Source organism: Euphorbia lathyris, chromosome 5 (genome assembly GCF_963576675.1).
Source record: "Euphorbia lathyris chromosome 5, ddEupLath1.1, whole genome shotgun sequence".
NCBI classification, from domain to species: domain Eukaryota; kingdom Viridiplantae; phylum Streptophyta; class Magnoliopsida; order Malpighiales; family Euphorbiaceae; genus Euphorbia; species Euphorbia lathyris.
The window spans coordinates 25,414,659-25,437,297 of NC_088914.1; the positions used below are offsets into that span (position 1 = coordinate 25,414,659).

The 22,639-nt window shown below is 35.0% G+C and overlaps 2 protein-coding genes and 1 non-coding gene across 3 annotated transcripts; 1 reads left to right on the forward strand and 2 right to left on the reverse strand.

Moving 5' to 3' along the window:
• The first annotated feature begins 3,240 nt into the window (after positions 1–3,240).
• Positions 3,241–3,864, forward strand: LOC136230058 (mitochondrial import receptor subunit TOM9-2). Its single transcript, XM_066018993.1, has one exon. The coding sequence runs from the start codon at positions 3,298–3,300 to the stop codon at positions 3,616–3,618; it is 321 nt and encodes a 106-aa protein (XP_065875065.1). The 5' UTR covers positions 3,241–3,297; the 3' UTR covers positions 3,619–3,864.
• A 4,445-nt stretch (positions 3,865–8,309) lies between these two features.
• Positions 8,310–10,997, reverse strand: LOC136231325 (plasmodesmata-located protein 1). The gene is made up of 2 exons (XM_066020669.1): positions 9,765–10,997; positions 8,310–8,678 (listed from the first exon to the last, which is right to left on the reverse strand). Exons 1-2 carry the CDS (start codon positions 10,492–10,494, stop codon positions 8,533–8,535), a joined length of 876 nt encoding a protein of 291 aa, XP_065876741.1. The 5' UTR covers positions 10,495–10,997; the 3' UTR covers positions 8,310–8,532.
• A 9,273-nt stretch (positions 10,998–20,270) lies between these two features.
• Positions 20,271–20,377, reverse strand: LOC136231659 (small nucleolar RNA R71). The gene has a single exon (XR_010690029.1). It is a non-coding gene; the product is annotated as a small nucleolar RNA R71 (small nucleolar RNA).
• Positions 20,378–22,639: the final 2,262 nt, after the last annotated feature.

Sequence of the window (22,639 nt, forward strand, 5' to 3'; positions counted from 1 at the left end):
AAACCCTGCACATCCGGTCATTATCTCTTAATTTGTGATTTCCAGAATAGAGTTGGGAGATAATAGAGTTAGGAGATTAGGAGAGTTATTGAGATAGATTAGAATGATATTGATTTCCTTTAATTAGGAAGTATATTGATTAAGGTATAAATACATATATAAACTAGTTACAAGAGAGAGTAACACTCTAGGAGATATGTACAAAGAGTAATTGAGCTAATCTGTAATACTAAAAGGATATAAACACAATATATATACTGAAAGATATTTAGAGATAATAATAAATAATATTAAAATTATCCATATTATCTCTAACAACCCCCCCCCCCCTCTTCAAGCCGTTGGCGAAAGTGGACCGTGAGACGAGAATGAAGGAGCTCAAAACATGCACTCGCTAGAGGTTTGGTAGGACCATCAGCAATTTGATCGTATGTGGGAATGAATCGAACAACCAAAAAACTAGTAGCGACTTGTTCCCGAATAAAATGATAGTAAAATTCAATGTTCTTTGTCCGAGCATGAAAAATTGGGTTACTAGTGAGATAAATGGCTCCATCATTATCACATCATAGTTTTACTAGACTGGGAGCAGGACAGCCAATATCATTGAGTAAAGAGTGAAGCCAAAACAATTTCGTATTGGCATTAGCAACTGCTTTATACTCACTTTCCATGGATGATTGAGCTATAGTCAGTTGTTTTTATATATGCCACGAAACTAGGCTATTGCCAAGATAAACACAAAAAGACACCAGTGGAGCTTTATCACCAGGACACCCTCCCTAGTCATTGTTGGAGTAACAATGAATATGTTGAATCTTGGCCGAGGAGAGAAGTAAGCCATGATCAGATGCGCCCTGGATGTAACGAATGACCCGTTTGACACACTTCCGGTGCTCATCAATAGGTGAGTGAAGGAATTGGCAAAGTCTGTTTACATTAAAAGCAATATTAGGACGGGTCAGTATAAGATACTGGAGAGCACCGACTACACTTCTATATTCGTCACCAGACACAATACGCTTGCCAAGTTCCTTACATAACGTCGGGGTGGTGGCCATATGAGTAAATCAACCATTTTGTTCTGATCAAGAATATCACTGACATATTTTGCCTGACACAAATAGATGTTTTTCTACATGTATCGAATTTTTATGTCTAATAAGTATTCAGCACGTCCTAAATTACGGATTGAAAATGCTTGTTCAAGGTGTGTAATTGTAGCAAGAATAAGATCATGCGAGGTTCCAGTCACTAGAATATCATCAACATAGCAGAGAATAAACAATTTATCTATACCTTGTTGTTTAACATATAGAGAGTGATCCGTATGAGACATTTTAAAACAGAGATGGATCAGAAAGTTTCTAAGTTTGGTGAACCATTCACGGGGGGGGGGGGGGGGGGGGGGGGGGGCTATTTGAGTCTCTAGAGACTTTTTTTAAGCAAGCACACATGATTCAGATTGTCATCATCAATAACGCCTTAGGGTTGCTCCATAAAGATCTATTCAAACAGATTGCCATGCAAAAAAGCATTAGAGACATCTAGTTAACTAATGAACCAACTGTGAGAAGCAGCAAGCGCTAGAATCGTGCGAATTGTGGTAGCTTTAACCAAAGGGTTGAAAGTTTTTTTGTAATCAATGCTCGACTATTGTGTGAATCCATTGATTACTAGTCGTACTTTTTAATGTTTAATAGAGCCATCAGATTTCCATTTGACACAAAATAGCCAACAAGGTGTAATAATATTACGATTCAGCGGCAGGAACAAGTATCCACGTGTCATTGTCCATCAAAGCCTTGATTTCACTTGACATCGCCCCACGCCATTCAGAAATTTTATTAGCCTTGCTAAAATAAGTAGGGTCGATTCTACCATTGGGGTTGGAGGCCAAAAATGCCTCAAATCTACCTCTGAGTGAAGAGTTGAAAACCGTAATTGCATCGAAAGAACACATGCACTTGGATTGCTTCAAACGGTGTTACTGCCATTGGAGCCTACACCAGTAGAGATAGAACAAGAACAAACAAGCCTGTTCTTGGAGGTTTCTTGGAGTGTGCAACAAGACTGCTTTGCAAGATGGATGAGGTTGGTAAAGAGTTTACCAAGGACGAAAACGTTGGGCGTTGCGTCAGCACATTAGACAAGATCACTACCTTTAAAGTGTATGACGCTACAACATTATCTACAGCCTCTGAAGTGCATGACATTGCAACATTATCCTTAGTCGAGGAAGTTGATGTGGTCGACGTCATAGTAGGAAGGCCCAAAGTGCATCTCACATGTCTCAAAGTACCATCAGTAGCAGAAGATGAAGCAAGAGACGGAAATACAACATTGTTTTTTAATGACAGTGCTAAAGTAGACCGTGGGAGAGAGAATGGAAAACTGTTGTTGGGTGGGACGAGTGGCACTAGAGGGGGGGTGTTGTGCAATCATAGGAGGAACAACATGTAAGCAATTGGGTGTAGAAGATCCGGGTTGAAAAATGGGCAAAGGACGAATAGGAGAGCGAGAATTGTGAATTAAAGGAGAACTACAAACAATACCTGGTGGCAGACCAATAATAGATGGTAATTGGTGAGAAGTGCTTCATGAAGAACCAACTTTAGTGGCTAGCCTCTTATACCGGAATTGTATTACCCAAATTTGATACATAATCTATTAAATAAAACTTTAAACTGTTATTAATTAAGGCTGTTTGAATGGTTAAGAGTGTTAAATTGCTTAAACTACAAATCTCGAGTTCGAATCATAGTGTCGATAAAAAAATCTTAATTAGGAGATAATCCACTTAAAAGATATCTGACGAACCTTGAACCGAGTAATGTGATAAATAAAAAAAACTGTTAATTTATGTTGGATTCGTGTCATATTTGTAAATCAAGTTACAGATTAATATTCATTTCACTTTCGAGTTAACAGATTAATATTAACCCGATCTAAAAATTATATATCTTCGTCATGGCAATTATAAATTATAATCTGATCCAAAACCTATATTTAATCTAATAATTCATATTTTCTGTGTTGGGTTCGTGCATTTGTGCATCTCCAATATTATTCAGCTGGATAAATTTCCCAAATTTCTCTATATTAGATTTATTCATATTCAGCTTAGATCTGGGTTCATTTTTGGGCTCGAATATTTGAGCCCATTAACGAACCCAAGCCCTGTAAAGAAACGACATCGTTTGGCTGTTCGACTAAACCCTCGTTGTCACTCATCAGTCTTCGCTGCAACATAAAATCGCCGAAGAAGCAAGCTTTAGCCCATTCCGTTCAGCACCCATGGCTTCCCAGTCCCGGAAAGGCGGAGTGTCGCTGCCGGCTAGGCGAGGCTCGAAGGCGCAATCGGAGCCTAGTTTCCTTTCAAAGCTCTCCAACTCCGAGATCGTCTCTAAAGGCAAGGAAGCAGTCAGCGACGCTACTTTCGTCACCAAGAAGCTCCTTCGCAGCACCGGCAAAGCTGCGTGGATTGCTGGGACCACCTTTTTAATCCTCGTGGTGCCTCTCATTATCGAGATGGACCGCGAGCAGCAGTTCACTGAGCTCGAGATTCAGCAGCAAAGTCTCCTCGGAGCTCCGCCTGTTGGTCTGCCCCAAAAGTAATGTAAGATGGGTCTGTGTGTCAGGTTAGGGATACTCTGTTGTGGATTATAAATCAATCTTCATGTCATTTTTGCTAATGTTCGTTAAAGATTGGGATTTTTGAGCTACAATAAGTGATAGTTGTTTGTTAATCCCTAATTATTTCTAGGCGTTGCTTGCAATGATTAAGTGGATTCCATTTATTCACTGCATATTGTTGTCTGATTTATTGTTATACATCTATGGGAATGTTTAGTTTCTTGTCAATGTTTGTGGTTTTTTGCTTGTCAATTTAGATGCTTATTTAGGAAGCTTTTTCTTTGAAACTTTGATTAAATTTGGTTTGTTCTATGATTGATTAAATTTGAAACTTCGAATCATTAGGAAAACATGACTGGAGTTAATGTATATGCCAACAGATCGTGGGAAACTGGTGATCTCACTCACTTGAAAACTGATTACTTTTTCTTTCTTAGAATTTGAAATGTTGGTATTACCAGATGTTTAGGTTAGCAGAGAAACTTTAACATTGATGCATTGCTATATACATGCCTCTTATAACTACGGCAAGGTGCACAAAGGCGCACCTTGCCATCGCTTTGGCGACAGCACACCCCTTTGGGGGTGCTAAGGTGTGCCCTAGTGCCTTGTGCTCGTGGAGCTTAGGTGTGCCTTTAACAGCTATGCTGCTGGAATTTTCAGTTAATAAAAACTTAATAATAAAAAAGATGGAATAAGCTCATTTTCTTCGGGGTTAACCGCCTTTGTTCTGAAAGTTCATCAACTTAAGAATGCAGCTATAAATAAATTTGTGGTACTATGAAGTAAGTGTTTATGCATTATGTTGAAGTATTGAACTATTATTGTGTATTACATTTTGATAGGTGAGCAATTATGAAAGAAGTAGTAGAGATCACTAAATTTATTCATTGTCTGTAATATTCTAATTAGTTAGGTAGATTTATAGGACAGAGACTGAATTTAAAACTTAGACTTTAATTTACTTGGGATTTGAAACAGCCTTCAATAAGGTGCAACCTAAAGTGAAAACTAAGTCTGACCATATCTTCTGATATTCTTGTTATTGATCGAACTCTTATGGTATAATATTTGTATTAAAGACTTTCAATAATTATCAGATATTAAATATTCGAAGACAATGTGAAGATTTAGTTGTTCCACAATTTGTTTATTGAGGAATAAGTTAATAGCATCTCTAAGGAGTTATTGATCAACTTCTTGATTTATTCTTGTGACTTGTGTCATTTAGAATGGATGCTGATATGATGAAATTTGAAGGGATTATCCCCTACTGATGGAAGTATGATGAATTATATTGATAAGGCTGAATATTAAACATCATGATGAGTATTAAGGATAATTTGGCTATTACAGATATACAAAACTTAGATTACAGGAAACTTATACTTGGGATAAGTTAACTGGCCTGAATTAATGTTTTATTAAAACATTATATATATATATATATATAGAGAGAGAGAGAGAGAGAGAGAAAACCCGAACTAGTTAGTTATCTTGTATCTTTACTTGCCACTTCTTTTGTTTTCAACTGAAAAGTTATGTCAGAATTGAAATTTATGAAATCTTTATTTCAGAAATTGAAATGATAAGTTTGTTATGTCATCCTATCGAATTAGTGTGTTTTTTCTATATATATTAGAGAGAGAAGACCTGAATTAGTTAGTTATCTTGTATCTTTACTTGTCATTTATTTTGTTTTCAACTGAAAAGTTATGTCAAAATTGAAATTGTGAAATCTGTATTTCACAAGGTGAACTGATAAGTTTGTTATGTCATCATATCACTGAATGAATTAATTGAAGTAGAAGGATTAAAAACTATCACCTGATATGGCTTTTCTTTCTCAAGTTATGATTATAGAATTTTTTTTATTTTTATATTACTTACTGATAGAGGGCGAGCCTTGGCGCAACGGTAAAACGTTGTTGTCGTGTGACCAGAGGTCACGGGTTCGAGTCTTAGGGGCGGCCTCTTGCCAATTAAATTGGCAAGGGAAGGCTTGCCCCCAATACACCCTTGTGGTGGGACCCCTCCCCGGACCCTCGCTCAGCGGGGACGCGTAATGCGACCGGGCCGCCCTTTTTTTTTTTATATTACTTACTTACTGATAGTTGAAAACTCTCATCTCCTTTTGTATTTATTGATAAAATGCTATTCATTTCTCATCTAAACATGTATATTTGCTTAACAAGTAAAGCTTTTTGCTGTTTTTCAAATTCTTGTAACGTACAAGTAGTTTTATGTAAACTAGTAGCATGAATTTCTTCATTCTACAGCAGGAGGATCAGTTAATTCAATTAAAAATATCTGATGAGTTTTCCCTTGCTGATTTCATTTCATTTGCTGTTGCTGATTCCTTTTGTTATACCAAAACTGCAAGTTTTAGTAAACAGGTAGAGTGAATGTTTGCTGCATATTTAACTTTATTTGAAAGTTGCTTCTCTTCATTGATTGTATAGAAGTCCTTGCATATTATTGGTAAATTCTTGTTCTGGATGAGGTTCAAAATAAGCCGTGAGAAATCCTATGAATATGGGAGCTGCAATGAATAATTGTTTTTGTAGTTCCTTTTTGCTTTTGTATTCTAAAGAGTAGAATATGAGTGTTCGGCTAGAATTGAGAAACAACTGTTGATAGCTATTTTAGAAGGAAAGTCTGCTAACATCAACAACAAACAATAAGATAGGGAGGGCCGAGCTAAAAAAAACATGTCAAATCGGAAAATTGGGCATTTATATACTAACTTGGGTTATAATATGTTCAAAATTTAGATGTTTTATGCATGGAACATCTTTAGAAATGCTTTATATTATGATGATGAAGATGAGTTGTTTGTTTTTTATTTAACATGAGGATAGAGAAGACTGTGTTCTAAAATTATCTCCATAATTGAGTTGTGTCCTTTTGAAGTTAAGCTGGCATTGTACAGAAAATCCAGCAACTTTTAGGTAATGCTTTTTATAAAAGAAAAGAAAATTATAGGCTGCTTCCTTAACTACTAAGGATATAATATGATAATGGAATGATGATAAGGTGGTATGGATCTTTGAAGAGTTCAATAGTAGCAAGCATTAAGAATGACTGTTTAATACTTTTAATTAAAATAATATTGATGTTTTTTTTGGTACCTTCTATGGTTACTTTGTTTTTTATAACATACCATTACTTGGTATGTTTTCATCATCGGTATGTTTTCACCATTGGGTGATGGATTAGAAAATTAATCCAATGGTGAAAACACACAAAGTAAGGCTTACTTTGTTAAAAACAAAGTAAGTATAGCCTTTACTTTTTTTCTTTTTATCTTCATGAGTGATGATGAGATGTGATTATTTCGGAAGCATGAGTGTTAAATTTCAGGTCTCGGAAATATTAAAATTCTTGATTATCTACAAATATTAAAGGTTTGTATGATTCAATTTCTTTAATTGGTATTGAATGCATAAAATCTGAAATTCGTTTGAAATAAAACTAATTTTATGTTTTGTTTAAAATGGAATTTATTTTATCTGTTATAAAAAAATAACTTTCATATTTAATAATATCATTTAGTATTTCAAAAAAAAAAATGGATACAAAGTGATCCTAACTGAACTAACATTTACAGTCAGGAGCAATTTTACATCTAAAATGGTGTAATTTTATCCCTAACATTGATAGTGAAAGAATAATTTTATCTTGGCAAGTTGAATCAATTCCCGACATTATTATAAAATATTGATGTTTTGTTTCTTATTCCGCATCAATTGCAGTCTGTTGATTCTAAAAAACAATTCATATTTTTAATTATTTAATAATAGAATTAAAGATTAATATTTTTAAATTCGGTGAAATATTTGAATTTTTTTTGTTCAACTCGTACAAAATACAGTATATTTTTTTTAAAAAATTCCGCATTTAATCGTATGTTTATGATCTGTTACTAATAAGTGATAAAATAACGCATTCATGATCGAGAAGACAACTTGTTAATGTCTGGATGTCAACGTTAGAAATAAAATTGCATTATTTTAGATGTAGGGATCTAATTTCTCCTGGCTATAATGTTAGGGGTATTTTTACATCTTAACCCAAAAGAAAAAGAAAGGTGGGGAAAAGAAAAGAAAAAACTGAAAGATAGAATAGGTAAAACGAGAAAGAACTAAAGAAAACTATGAATTGAAAAAATATGATTAAAACAAACAAAAAGAATAATAAGAAGAAAATAATAGTTATTTTATTAAAAAAATAATAATTCTGAATTTGTTTCCGTGTTCCATCAATTTGAGTAGAATTTGGTTTAGTTTTAAGTAATTTCATGAAATTGAAAGATAAAAATTTAAAATGAATTTTCATGTCAAACAAACAGAAAAAATGAAAATGATAAGGTTATGGATCCTCAAAATTCCAGAATTTTGTTAGATACCAAAAATAAAAGGGGGAAGTGACAGTTGAATATTTATGGACCCAAAAAATCTGGATGATAAGCAATATGTTTTACAAGAAATTCACTAAAGATAAAAGCAAGCATTTGCTTTTTGTTTAAAAAAAAAGCAACTTGATAATGAATAGTACTTTCCACTGCATTCCCTAATATATTTTCTTTTTTGGAACAAAAATAAAATAAAAATAAAAATAAAATAGTAATAATAATAATAAAACATAAATCCAATGGGTCTTGGGCAACAATATTGACAAAAGGTGTGTGAAATATCAAAATATTAGTCTAACTTTGTGACTATGCACATCTATAGAATCTAAGAATATTGAAAACAACTCTCCAATTCTTCCTATAAAAATTCTTTTTCTAGAAGACCCACCCAACCTACAACATTGGGATCATCAAAACTTAATATATAAATATTTGGACATGTGTTTTAGTTTCCTAGTACAAAGTTGTAATAAAGGACTTAATTAATTCCAGGTTTCATACTTGTTCTTAGGCTTCTTCAGTACAGACTTGAGAAACATCAAACAAGCAACTAAGAATCCAAAAGCAGCTACTCCTCCAACTGCAATTGCTATTGTCTTTTCTGTATGATGCTTTGTCCCTACTACTTCTGCAAACAACAAACATAAATTCTATTTACATATTTCACCTAACAACTTCTACACACCTACCAAACTTACCATTTAATCATGGGCTTATTTACAATTTTACTCCAAACGTGTTCCGAAAAACGGATATATACCCTAACGTAAGGAATGGTAAAATTTTAAATCCTCAAAATTTCCAGGGTTGAGCAATTTTAGACTCAAGTAGCGTCATAATCAACCTTTGCGGATTCTGCTAAATTATTATTATTTTGCCCTTCATCTGATGTGAGGGGTGAGTAGGGCAGAACCATCCCTTAACCACGGGGTGGTTCCCAACACCTGGAGTTGCAATGACGTTTAATGGTCTGTTATTTGAATACAAAATTGCTCTACTTACCATTATTTGGACTCAAAATTGTTCTAAGTGGAAATGTTAATGATTTTATCTTTTATTACGTTATGAGTTTATATGCACTTTTTCAAAACATAAGATGTAATTTTGTATTTTATTCCTATAATCATCTTTGAATTAAGGGTCAAAATAATACTGCCCAATCTAAAGTTTTGGTATGACTCAACCCTCAAGTTAGCAAATTTTGACAAATTAATTCAAATTTTATAAAGAAAGTTATATTAAAGATGATTATAGCTAGATCAATTTGTCAAAATTTGTTTGAACTTCAATTTGGATTAAATTAATTACTGTGAAGGCTAAGTTGATTAGCTAAACTTCAATTTCAACTAAATTAATCCTAGAGTTCCAATTTTAAAGACAATTTTTTTTACCTTAATCCAATCATGTTTATTGCAAAATACACTACATATCAATGTCAAAGCCTTAAAACAATAAGGTCTAACTTGTATTGATAGCTACCCATGAATATTAGTGTTAAATTGCTTTTTCTTTAATCTCTTGTGATAAAGGTACCAACTTTAACCTGCCCATCTCTATTATATGAAAAATCTTCTAATCAAGTAATAAACAAAGGGAAGAAAACAAAGACACTAATACTCAAAATTGTACCTAGAATCTGATAACATACAATATGACAAAAAAAAAAAAAATAAGAGATGGAAATAATTAATTAATTATTGAACGAAAACTTTACCTGATGCAGAACCAATAGTGGGAACTCCATTTGGGTAATAATTGTAGCTAATAAAGCATTTTTGAAGATAAACTTGCCCAGAGATTGAATCTCCACACTCATTTTTAACACTATCCACACCACTTTTCAAGCAAGTATTACAATCCCCACTTGTTAAATCACTCTCACATTGCCCTAAAATGAATAAAGTTTGATACTTTCCTGTGTAAAAACCATTTTTAACACCACCCAACATTGCATCAAACCCAGATGTTCTCATCTCCTCAAACCCAGACCCACTTGCCTTAACTGAACCACAGACCTTGTAAAGCAACTCTGTTTCAGAAACCTCTTTAAACCCAGCAACTTCATAGCTAAGATAGCATCCACTTAGCTGAATTCTCACTGCAATTACTTCCCCACACAGCCTGTTCACCAAATTTGGGATCTTGCTAACACATGTGTAACATTGAGGGTTAGTGAGATCTCCTCTGCATTGAAATAGCCCTGAAATTGCAGTTTGGCCATCTCCAGAAGAAGTTGCTGAGTAGGCCTTTGTTGATGATTGTGAAACTAAGGATTGGAATAGGTTTTTTAAATTCTGATTATAGATCCCAGATGGGTCTTGGAATTTCTGCTTTGCACATCCTTTGAACACTAAATTTGAATAATCTGCAGCTCTGATGGGCAACACAGACACAAAGAGCACATAAATTGTGATGAAGAGGAGGAAGAAAACAGAGAGACCCATTTGAGGATAGGGTTCAATCCATAAAAAGGGGTTATTTTTTTATGGTTTTAAGAAATGGGTTTTGTGTGAAATGAAGAAAAGAGGACTGGGTTTTGTTATATAGGTGTAAGATTTTGTCCTTAAAGAGCAAGTAGCTGGCTTTTTAGGGTTCTTTCTTTTTGTTTGCTTTTGATTAATTGATTTTGCACTAACTCAATAATTAGGGGGAAGAGGCACCAATCAAATAATTGATTGGGATTAATGAAAAAGACCTAATTTTGATCTGGATAAATAGTAGTAAAAGTTGGTTTCTTGATGGAGGAAAGTGAAAAAGAGAATATGTCAGATCTGATTCTGGGTGCGGAGTTTAGAGTACTATGTTGGGATTTTGACCAATTTTTTGTTTTGACTGCAAAAGAAAGGAATCAAAACTGTTTCCGCTCTGATCCCATAAACGATTAAGTTGAGGATGCTGTGAAAAATTGACCAATTTTATGGGATTCTTCTTTGGCTTCATCTGCCATGGTTGTCTAAACTAAGAAGCAAGAACTCGTCTAGTTTCACATAGTTTATGAGACTGCCCACTGATTTATGTATTGAGTTTGTCCTCTTACATTTTAATTTGCCCCGCGTTTACGTGTAGAACTGTGAGACCGTTGATCCATCCAGCCCGTCCAAACATGTCTTTTATGTAAGGGTGAGTATCGGTTCGGTTCGGTTACTAACCAAACCAAATTTTCGGTTAATCGAACTTTGTGTCAGCTGAACAGAACCGAATTTTATTTAACCGAACATTTTCGATTCGGTTCGGTTACCGACCGAATAACCGAAAACTCATAATATTTAATTTTTGTTTAATTGGTTTTTAAATAATGCTTTGTATAAAAGTTACAAGTGAAAAAATTAAAAACTAATGAACGAAAATTTATATATATATAAAGATAAAAGTATATTTTTAGAGTTTGGATTTTATATTTTATAAGTTATTTATATATGGAAAAATAAAATTATATTTTTTTATTTATATAATAAGTTCGGTTCGGTTATCGGTTATACCGATATATTTTTCAATAACCGAACCGATAACCGATTACCAAACTAAGATAAAATTAAAACCGAACCGAATCGAATCAGAATGTTAAAATAACCGAACCAAACTAAAATTTCAGTTCGATTATCGGTTTGGTAATCAGTTACCGGTTATTTTGCTCACCCTTATTTTTATGGGTTGAATTTGAACATACATATTTAGCATTTAGCCTAGCCCGGACCGAACCCGCAAAAGTCCGAACCTAAAGTAGATTGGGTTTTAGATTTATCTCAAAACTCAAATCTAACCCACCCTGAGCTATAAAATAATTCTATATGATTTAATTATATTTAGGATTTTACTTACATTTACCATGTTAGTTTAATTAGTCCATTATTATAGTCGGTCACACTATAACATTTTTATTAACTACTTTATATTGCAGCAGATTGATTCCCCGGCTCTATATTTCTTGTTCCTTGCAAGCTCTTATTTATTAAATTATAGTTTATACATATATGATGCTACATTTTTCTTATTTATAATCATACTTTAATATGTTAATTTTTATTATTTATAATGATAATTTAATTTTAAATTATATTAAAAAAATTAATATAAGTATATTAGGTGGATGGGTTGGGCCGAGCTGGGCTTGGAATTAGTTTTTGAGTCAAATACATGAATATCATAATTAAATATAAAATTACAACTAAATCATATCATCAAACTTAATTTAATATGTCATTATTCTCTATATATTATGATTTTACATCATAATTTAAAAAATTTAGACTCCAATTCATAAATCATAAATCCTAAAAAATATATTCTAAACTTCTTTTTTTTTTGAATCACATATATTCTAGACTTCTAATTTATAAATTCTAATCCTTAAAATATATTAAAAGTACTGATTTTACTAGTTTGATATAATATAAAATTATGACTTGACATAATTGTAAATAGTTTTTAAAAGATGAATTTCTATGTAATTTTCCCTTAGTTTTTTTAGTCAAGCCCAGTCCGGCTCGAGCCCGGTGTAAATATAGTCCGGGCTGGACAAGACTTGGACACAGTAATTAAATATAAAACCCGGTTAAACCTGGTCCGAGCCCGGTCCGACCCAACCCAGCTCATGAACTGGTCTACTTACATGTACTCTTATCCATAAGAATCATCATATAAAATAAACAAATTACAATTTAATAAATCAATTCTAAATTCAAACATTCTTAGTCTCTTAAACTATCAACAAATTAAAGGCAAAAGGTATATTTAAATCCATGAAATTTGGTTGTTTTAAGAATTAAGCCTCTGAGCCAAATCCATAATAAAATCAAAGATCTAAGGCTCAATGTGGAAAAATAATTGATGAGGGGCTTAATCCTTAAAACATGTAAAGTTCATAGGCTTAATTATACTTTTTGCCTAAATTAAAACATACTAACAATAAAAATAAATCGTTCATTTTGATATAATGATAATCTTCATTTTTTCCAATATTTTTAAAATTTGGTCGGAAGTCGAACCGGATTAACAGTGGGGTCAAGAAATAATCATAAGAGCATCTCCAATAGAGGGTGCTCTAAAAATTATCAAAACTTAACGCATCATACTAAAATATAATATTTTATTTTTTCGCTCATCTACATCACCTTTTGTTAAAAAATATCAAATAATAAGCAACTTCAAAAATTGACATTGTGACTCCATAAATCATTACTTTATATAATTTGTTTTAGGATTAATTTCAAATAAAACCATGTGGTTTCATAATTTATAGATCGGTACTTGTGGTTTTTTTTGTTACAAACCAAACCATGTGGTTTAAGCCATTAACAAGATCAAGATAAATGCCTTAGAAGTGCCTCAGCATCAACGCAGTCTCCATGTTTTCTGTCAATTTTTCTTCCATCCGAAATTGATTCTTCCTTTTGATTACAATTTCTTCCCATTATGATTTTATGGTTGTCGTTATTGCTGATATTTCTTTTTCTTCCAATTTTGTGATTGTTCATTCTTTGTTTTATTCTAACGCGGTAATCATTCATCACGATAATAAATTCTAATTTTCGATTATCGTCTTTGTCTTTCTCTTTCAATTCCGATTACCGATTTCTTTCTCTTCAAATTCCGATCATTATGACAAATCCTCGAAGGCTAAATCTAGAATCCATATATAAGGTTGAAGCAGAAAAAAATCAAATTTACGTGTGATAGAGACTGCTCTTTATGGAAGGTGGAACTTACATGTTATTAAATTCAAGTAGTGACGCACTATCAATAGAGGCAATTTAAGATAACATTTAATTTAATTATATATTCATAAGGAATTCCTTCATACATTAACCATAATGCAGTGAAAACTCATAGTTTTGTTCGTCTTGTAGACATTATTGCATCTCTCAGCACAACTTTTGAGAATTTATGAATGTCATCGAACTATATTTTTCAAAAAATTATTTCTCGACTGTTTTGGCTTCAGTGTGTCAACATGAAATTGAAATCAGATTACTGCGTGTCTTCATATTTGATATTTCCATTTTCTGTTGCTTTGAAGTTCATTCATAGCTTCATTCACTACAAAAAAATGGGTCTATTACGACGTTAAAATTTATGGTTTAACGATGCTTTTCGGCGTCCCTAAACACTTACCCACGTTTTTCAAAGCGTCGTCACATGCGTCATTAAATCGCGTGTCGTTAATTTTAACGACGCATAAAACCTTGTGTAGGTAAATTCAACACGACGACATATTGCATACAAGCATCGTCATGCTACCCCACGCTTACTCTTTTTTGTCGTAATTTTTTTCATATTATTTATTTTTAATTTTTGAAATTTCCATTACGTTTTAATAAAATGTCGCAAAGGAAAAGACATATTAATCGAAAAACGTCGCCACATTAAAGACATCTAATTATAAAAATGTCTCCAAATTTATGACATTTAATATAAAAACGTCTACATTTTACTACATTTAAAATATGATACGCAATAACCTGGATAATAAATTTTATTGACATTAAATTTATTATTACTCTTAATATTTATGGACTCTACAATAAAATTAATTAAACTAAAAAATATATATTTATAAATAATCATTCGGGTTAAATTGAACAAAAAAACCAAATGTTACCAATACCACTGTATTACATATGAGAAATTTTACATTTATGCTTTTTTTTTTAAAAGAACGAAAGAATTATCATTGAAGATCAGCAATTAAAGTGTTACACAGAAACAGACCACCACGTCCCTTATTCAGGCGTAGAAATAGCCGCTCTAGCTAAAGCATGAGCTGATTGATTCGCTGAACGTTTCACAAAAACTACGCTACTGCGCGTTATATCTCGTAAAAGAGATTTGCAATCAGAAATAATATGACCTGTCATTGAAGCATTTGTTGCATCCACAAGAATCTCTCGGACTAGAAGCATGCAATCTGTTTCGATTATTACATCCGACCAGGTCATACTTTTAACCCAACTTAAGGCCTCCCGCATAGCAAGTGCTTCCGCCATGAAGCCATCACTTGGACCACTCATCGGGTCGCACCTTCCTGCAATAAAGCTTCCCTGATCATCTCGAACCACAAGACCAAAGCCCAATCGTTGCGGAATCAGGGACGTCGCAACGTCGACATTAACCTTGAGGGAACCATCTTTGGGCGGGATCCAACAAATAGGAGGCGTGATATTTGCGTTTTGAGGATGGCAGGCAATTACCTGAGCTTGCTTCCAACCCGTATGAAGTACTGTGGCTTCGTGGATACGATTGACAGCAGGTATCTCCACCCTGTTCCAGACCCAATCATTTCTGCTTATCCAGACGGACCAACACGTCATTGCAGCCACCTCAAGGTCCCATTGGTTTACCGAGTCTTGAAGATTAGACCAGAATAATCGGAAGCTAGTAAAACCACCACTGCGATCTCCCAGAAGTGAATGGTGCCAAAGTTCTTTCGCTTTTACACAACCAACCAGCGCATGAAAGGTATCCTCCACAAGGATTGAGCAACGCGGGTAGCCACTATCAATCTCAACACCCCTGCTTCGCAAAGCAACCATCGTTGGTAAACAATCTGCTAATGCCCTCCACACTAGGTTCTTGACTTTAGGTGGGATATATAAGTTCCAAAGCTGATTCCAAATTGCATCATCAAGTAATGGGGCATTCGGGGGCCGTCTACGTATTAGCTGATAATATCCTGTTTTAACACTATACTGCCCAGATGTTTCAAGTTTCCAATACCACGAATCCGATTGGACTGATACCGGGACTGGGATTTGCATAATTAAGCTGGCATCTCGATCCTCAAAAATGTCATGCACCACACCAGGGTCCCACTGACCCGTATCGCCAAATTTTAGGCTAGAAACAGTAGACAATCGCAATTCATCTCTGTAACCACTTATGATATACGGGTTCTCATCAGGTAACCAAGGAATATTCCAGATTCGAGTTTGCTCTCCAGAACCAATAGCCCGTCGAATACCAAACAGCAGCAAAGGCCGCGCAGTGAGGATGCTTCGCCAAACATAGCTTGGATTATTGCCCATTTGGGCATCAAAGAAATCATTTTTTGGAAAGTACCTGACTTTGTAGACTTTAGCCACCAGTGAGTCAGGCCTTTGAATAAGATGCCAGCATTGTTTAGCTAGGAGAGCCAGGTTGAATTGATGCAACTTACGGAAACCCATTCCACCATGTTTCTTCGGCACACATAACCTATCCCACGACTGCCAGTGTACCCCTTGACGGCTTGAACCATTAGTTCCCCACCAAAAAGAGTTCATCATCTTCTCAAGATCAGAGCATAAGAGTTGGGGAAGCAAAAAAATACCCATAACATATGTAGGCAAGGCTTGTAGGACTAACTTCAGCAACACTTCTTTCCCAGCTCTAGATAGGAATCTTGCTTTCCAGCCATGCAACCTTTTGGAGAAAATTTCTTCCAAATAGGAGAAGACTTGGGTTTTGTTGCGGCCAATGATAGAAGGGAGCCCCAAATATTTATCAGGAATACATATCATATTGATTCCAAGTATAGCAGATAACGTTGTACACCTCTCTGTCGAGCAATTTCTACTAAAGGAGATAGATGATTTTTCAAAATTTATCTTTTGTCCTGATGATTTTTCGTATTTCATTAAACCCTCCTTGATTGCTTCACACTCAGCGGTAGAGGCTCTGAAAAATAAGTAGCTGTCATCTGCAAAAAATAGATGAGATATAGACGGAGCTTGCCTAGCAATTTTGCAACCATGAATAAGTCCCCTGCTTTCAAGTGATGTCAGATATGCAGATAGGCCTTCCGCACACAAGAGAAAGAGATATGGAGAAATAGGGTCACCCTGTCTCAGGCCCCTTTGTGGCTGAATCGGACCGATCTGATGATCCCCCTGTACTATGTGGTAGCGAACTTCAGTTACACATTTCATTACCAACTCGATCCATTGCTCAGCGAAGCCAAGCTTTTTCATCATACCTCTAAGGAAAGACCACTCCACTCTATCATAAGCTTTAGACATATCAAGCTTAAGAGAAGTAAATCCCACCGCTCCTTGAGTCTTCCTGTGCATCCAGTGATTAACCTCGAAAGCCAACATGATATTATCAGTGATGAGTCGCCCAAGTACAAAGGCACTTTGGTTAGGCGAGATAATCAAATGTAGGGCATTCTTCATTCTGTTAGCAATCATTTTCGCCATAATTTTATAGATAACGTTGCATAATGTAATAGGCCGTAAATCAGAAACCCGTGTCGGCTTTGTTTTCTTCGGTATCAACACTATAGACGTATCATGAATTTCAGAAGGGAAATTCCCAGAGTTTAGCCAATCAAGACAAGCCGATGTAACCTCCTGTCCAACTACATCCCAATAAGTCTGATAAAAACACGGGTTAAATCCGTCAGGCCTCGGGCTTTTGTCAGGATGCATACTAAATACAGCCGTACGTACCTCATCTTCGCAAAAGGGAGTGAGCAGCTCAGTGTTCATGTCAGCAGTAATCTTTGAGGAGACACAATCAAGAATACTGTCGGCGTCAGTTGGGCTAGCCTTAAAAATTTCAGTGAAATAATTAAGTAACAGTGAGTCTAGGCCCGAATCCCATTCTCTCCAAACCCCAGAATCATCCATGAGGCGCTATATAGTGTTTTTCCTTCTTCGGTTAGAGGCCGATGCATGAAAATACCTAGAATTAGTATCACCTGCTGCAAGCCACTGTTGCCGGGAGCGTTGTTTCCAATGCAGCTCACACTGTAGGAGTAGTGATTCAAGTCGTAATCTGGCAGCTAGAAACTCTTCATGTGCCTGTTGGGTATGTCTACCTTTTAATCTCCTGATATCTGCCTGACATCCTTTAACTTTTTGTTGGAACTCCTGTCATAATTTATCACCCCAAACTCGCAGTTTCTGACCACACGTCTGAAGTTTTGGTAGTAGCATATCGGGTGATGCTTCGGTCCATGACCGTCCCACAAGTTCTCGGAATCCCTCTTCTTTTAACCACGGCGTCTCAAAGCGAAACTGGCTATGACGAGTGTTAAGCCCAAAATATACCTAAAATATCATATATAAATACGTTAAATTTACATTGAAATCGTGCTAATTATATTCATTTTGAATACTTTTACGTCTTTATTTACTTCTTTGATGCAAGGTACCTAAATATTTGGTAAAATCCAAATAGGAGCAAAAACGGAGCTAAAATGGACGAAAAACCTTAAAAACGTACCGAGAATGCATATCAGTCAAAAGAACGCTCGAGGAGGATGAAAAGCAGTCGAGAGACAGGGAGAACATCTCTCTGTCGCGACTGAGATTCTCATAATCTCAGTCGCGACTTGCGGAGGCCAGATCGGGGGAAAATGAAGTTTTCAAGCTCGCCCCTATATCCCCTATCGCGATTGAGATTTTCAGAATCTCAGTCGCGACAGCGAACCTCCCTGCACACAAAACACATGTTTAAATTCGGAAAAACGCGTCTGTTCGTTCGGATAAAGGCGACCCTTCACCAGCAGACACGACCCGTCATTTACAACCCTTCAACAACTATAAATAAGTGATCCATTTCAGAAATCAAGGTTGGTTAAGTTGGAAAAGTTAGAGAAATTAGAGAAGAAAGTTGTTATGTTGAGTTTCTGATTCAGAAAAGAATCAGAAAGTTAGATTTCATTTCTGTAAACAATCGTGTTGTACACGAATTGTATTTAGATTAGTTATAAACACAGTATTAGTTTAGTTTTCATTCTGATAGTGGATGAGACCAGTCTCTATTCCGAAGATCCAGCGAGAAGAATCGACTGCTGAAGCGCATGAGGTTTGACGAACCTACGGAGTTTGAGAGAAAGATTGACGACCCGGATCTCAAAGTTTTCGTTGCAATGCTATCCAAGTTTCTACTTCTCTGTTAACTTGTGAAAATTCACATTTCATTAATGATATACTTATTTATTCAATACATTCTTACTGTTGTTATTTTGATATTGTTCTGACAAAATGATTTTCAAAATGATAAATTGGTGTTTTTATTAAAACGTTCTATTCCATCTTATTCATATAAGAACTTTGTTGAACACTTAACGAATTTAGTTTTTATGGATGACATGATCGCTGATCGCGGCTTATCAGAAATAAAACACTAGTTTGATTAAGGTAGGAATCATCTCAACGCCAGGGGGATTTCTATAGTTCGAAGCCATTCAATTGAGTAAATCGCTATATTGTTACATGTCCATAATCTCACAAAGTTAAAGTTGTTTACTTTGCTTTATGAAAATAAGATCTATTTTATTCCAATTACGGAAATATCTGTTTTGTAATCAAAATTCCAAAACGGAATTATTCTCTAAACTCGATATAATACTTCTATCCAATCCTAATTTACCAAAACCTATTCATCAATTAAAAACGTATTTCTTTTATTAAACCTAAACACGTGATTAAACCGAATTAAATAAAGTTTTAGTTAAAAAGCGTTCCCTGTGGGTTCGATGTTTTTTATTACTACAAGCGTATACCGTGCACTTGCGGAAATCGCTCAACAAGTTTTTGGCGCCGTTGCCGGGGAACGCCAAAATTTTTGACAAAATTTAAAAATTTTCGTGTTTTATTTCGAATCTAGGTTTAAACATACTTATTTTAACTTTTATAATTTAAAAGTTTTCATATACTAATTTATTTATTTTTCAAAAATTCTGTTTTGTAGGTAGTTTCGGTTCGTGCAAGATTTCAGGTTCATGCGCAGTTCTCGAAGTTCAGGCATTTTACCAGACCCTATAGACCCAGAAATTGAGAAAACCATTAGGAAGAACAAGAAAAATAAGAAAAACAAAAATAAGACCCCAGTAAAAACATATACCAAGCCAGAAAAAATGGCAGACCCACCAACACTTATGGAATACGCTAGGCCAGGTGTGGCCGGTGTAACCAATAGTATCGTTAGACCCAGAATCACCGCAAATCAATTTGAAATTAAGCCAGCTTTGCTTAATATGTTGCAAAATAATGTAACATTTTACGGGTTACCTAACGAAAATCCTAACACCCATTTAACAAATTTCCTAGAAATTTGTGACACTTTTAAAATCCTAGATGTGACTGCAGAAACAATCAAACTTCGCCTCTTTCCTTTCACTTTGAAGGATAGAGCCAAAGAATGGTTAACTTCTATGTCAGCCGCAACTTTTGCCACTTGGGAACAATTAGCCCAAGCGTTTTTATCGAAATATTTTCCTTTAGCAAAAACCGCAAGAGTCATAAAGGAGTTAACATCTTTTTCTCAAAATGACATTGAGACTCTTTATGAAACTTGGGAACATTTTAAATAACTTCAACGTTTATGCCCACACCACCAATTACCCGCTGAACTTTTAATGCAAACATTTTACAATGGACTAAATCCTACAACTAGGGGTTCATTAGATGCTATGTCGGGAGGGCTATTTATGAAGAAAACATCAGCCCAAGCGAGAGAACTTTTGGAGGAAATGGCAATCAACAGCAGTATGTGGCCCGCGGAACGTGGACATATGCCGATGGCGAAACCATCATCCTCAGCCTCACCATCAGTTAAAGGTATAGTTGAACTTGATCCAGTCGCGATGCTACAAGCCTAATTTTATGCTTTATCGCACAAAATTGACCAATTTATGGCACCGCGAGATACCAATGGCAATCCAATCCAAACGGATGTGGATTACGAAAATATGAGTGAGATCGAACAGGTAAATTTTGTCCAAGGGCAAAACCAAACTAATAATCCTTATTCTAATACTTATAATTCTGGATGGAGGAATCATCCTAACTTTAACTGGAAAGATAACAGTAACAATAATATCAGTGCTAATCAAAATCGTACCACTAATTATCAAAATCAGTCAAGAGATACGATTAGCACTTTATCTTCTAAAATCGACAAGTTTATAGATGCTATCAGTGGAAAAATAAGTAATCACGATGATGGTTTTAAACGGATCGAAAATAAATTCGATCAGCTTATTAAAAACCACTCATCTAGCATCCATAATTTGGAGATTCAAATTGGTCAACTTGCTAAATCAATTCCATCCCGAAAAGAGGGAAGTCTTCCTAGCCATACGGAAGAAAATCCGAAAGAGCAGGTGAAGGCTATTACTCTTCGTTCAGGGAAAAATTATCAAGGGCCTGAAATGCCCAAAGATGCAACATTATCAGGAAATGATTTACCAAAGTCCAAAGAGGATATCTTAAACACAAATATTTCACCATCTGACGCAGGTACCAAAACTTTTGTACCCAAGCCACCTTTTCCACACAAAGTCCGAAATAAGGACTATGATAAACAACTTCTAACGTTTTTGGATAAACTTAAAAATTTGCATATCAATTTGACATTTATGGATGCAATCACACAAATTCCTAACTACGGTAAGTTTTTAAAAGATTTGATTTCAAAGAAAATCAGTTGGGAAGGAATTTCATCCATTTCGTTAACTGAAGACTGTAGTTCAATAGTATCAAGTAATTTGCCCACTAAACTCAAGGATCCCGGATGTTTTACTATTCCGTGTAAGTTGGGAGATATTGAATTCCCAAGTTGTCTTTGTGATTTAAGAGCAAGTATAAACTTAATGTCATTGTCTATTTTTAACAAGTTAGGTTTAGAAGAAGATATCAAACGTACCAATATGGTTTTGCAATTAGCGGATCAAACCACTAAGAGGCTATATGGTATAATTGAAGATGTTTTAGTCAAAGTCAATAAATTTATTTTTCCTACCGATTTTGTTATATTAGACTTTGCATATGATGTAAATTGCCCTTTAATTTTCGGTAGACCGTTTATGAACACGGGGCGCGCTCTAGTAGATATGTCGGAAGGGAAGGTAGTTTTAAGGATAGGAGAAGATAAGGTCGAGTTTAACATGAACAAAGCGATGAAATACCCTATGGAGGAATTCGCTTGTATGAAACTTGATTTAGCCGAGGAATGTGTCAATGATATAATTCAAAGTGAAGAAATAATTGAACCTATAATAGATGAGGAACTAGATGATAAGGACCCAGAGCCTTTGATTCGAGAAGATGGACCAGTTCCGCCTTCAATTGTAACACCCCCTAAATTAGAACTTAAAGAGTTACCCAGTCATTTGAGGTACGCTTTCTTAGGCGAAGGCGATTCTCTACCTATAATTATTTCTAACAAATTAACAAGCGATCAAGAAGAAAAATTGAAAGATGTTGTTAGAAATAGGATATGAAGTATGGGTTGGCAAATTTCAGACTTAAAAGGAATTAATCCTAGTATAGTAATGCATAGAATTCATTTAGAAGAAGATAAGCCACCTAAAGCGGATAGGCAAAGACGCTTAAATCCGAACATGAAAGAAGTAGTCAAAAATGAGATTACTAAACTTTTAGACAATGGAATCATTTATCCGATCTCGGATAGTGAATGGGTTAGTCCAATCCATTGTGTACCTAAAAAGGGAGGCATAACTGTTGTAAGAAATGATGAAGGTGAACCGATACCTACACGAACCACCACCGGTTGGAGGGTTTGTATAGACTATAGGAACCTAAATAAAGCTACTAGGAAAGATCATTTTCCTCTACCTTTCATTGATCAAATGATCGAAAG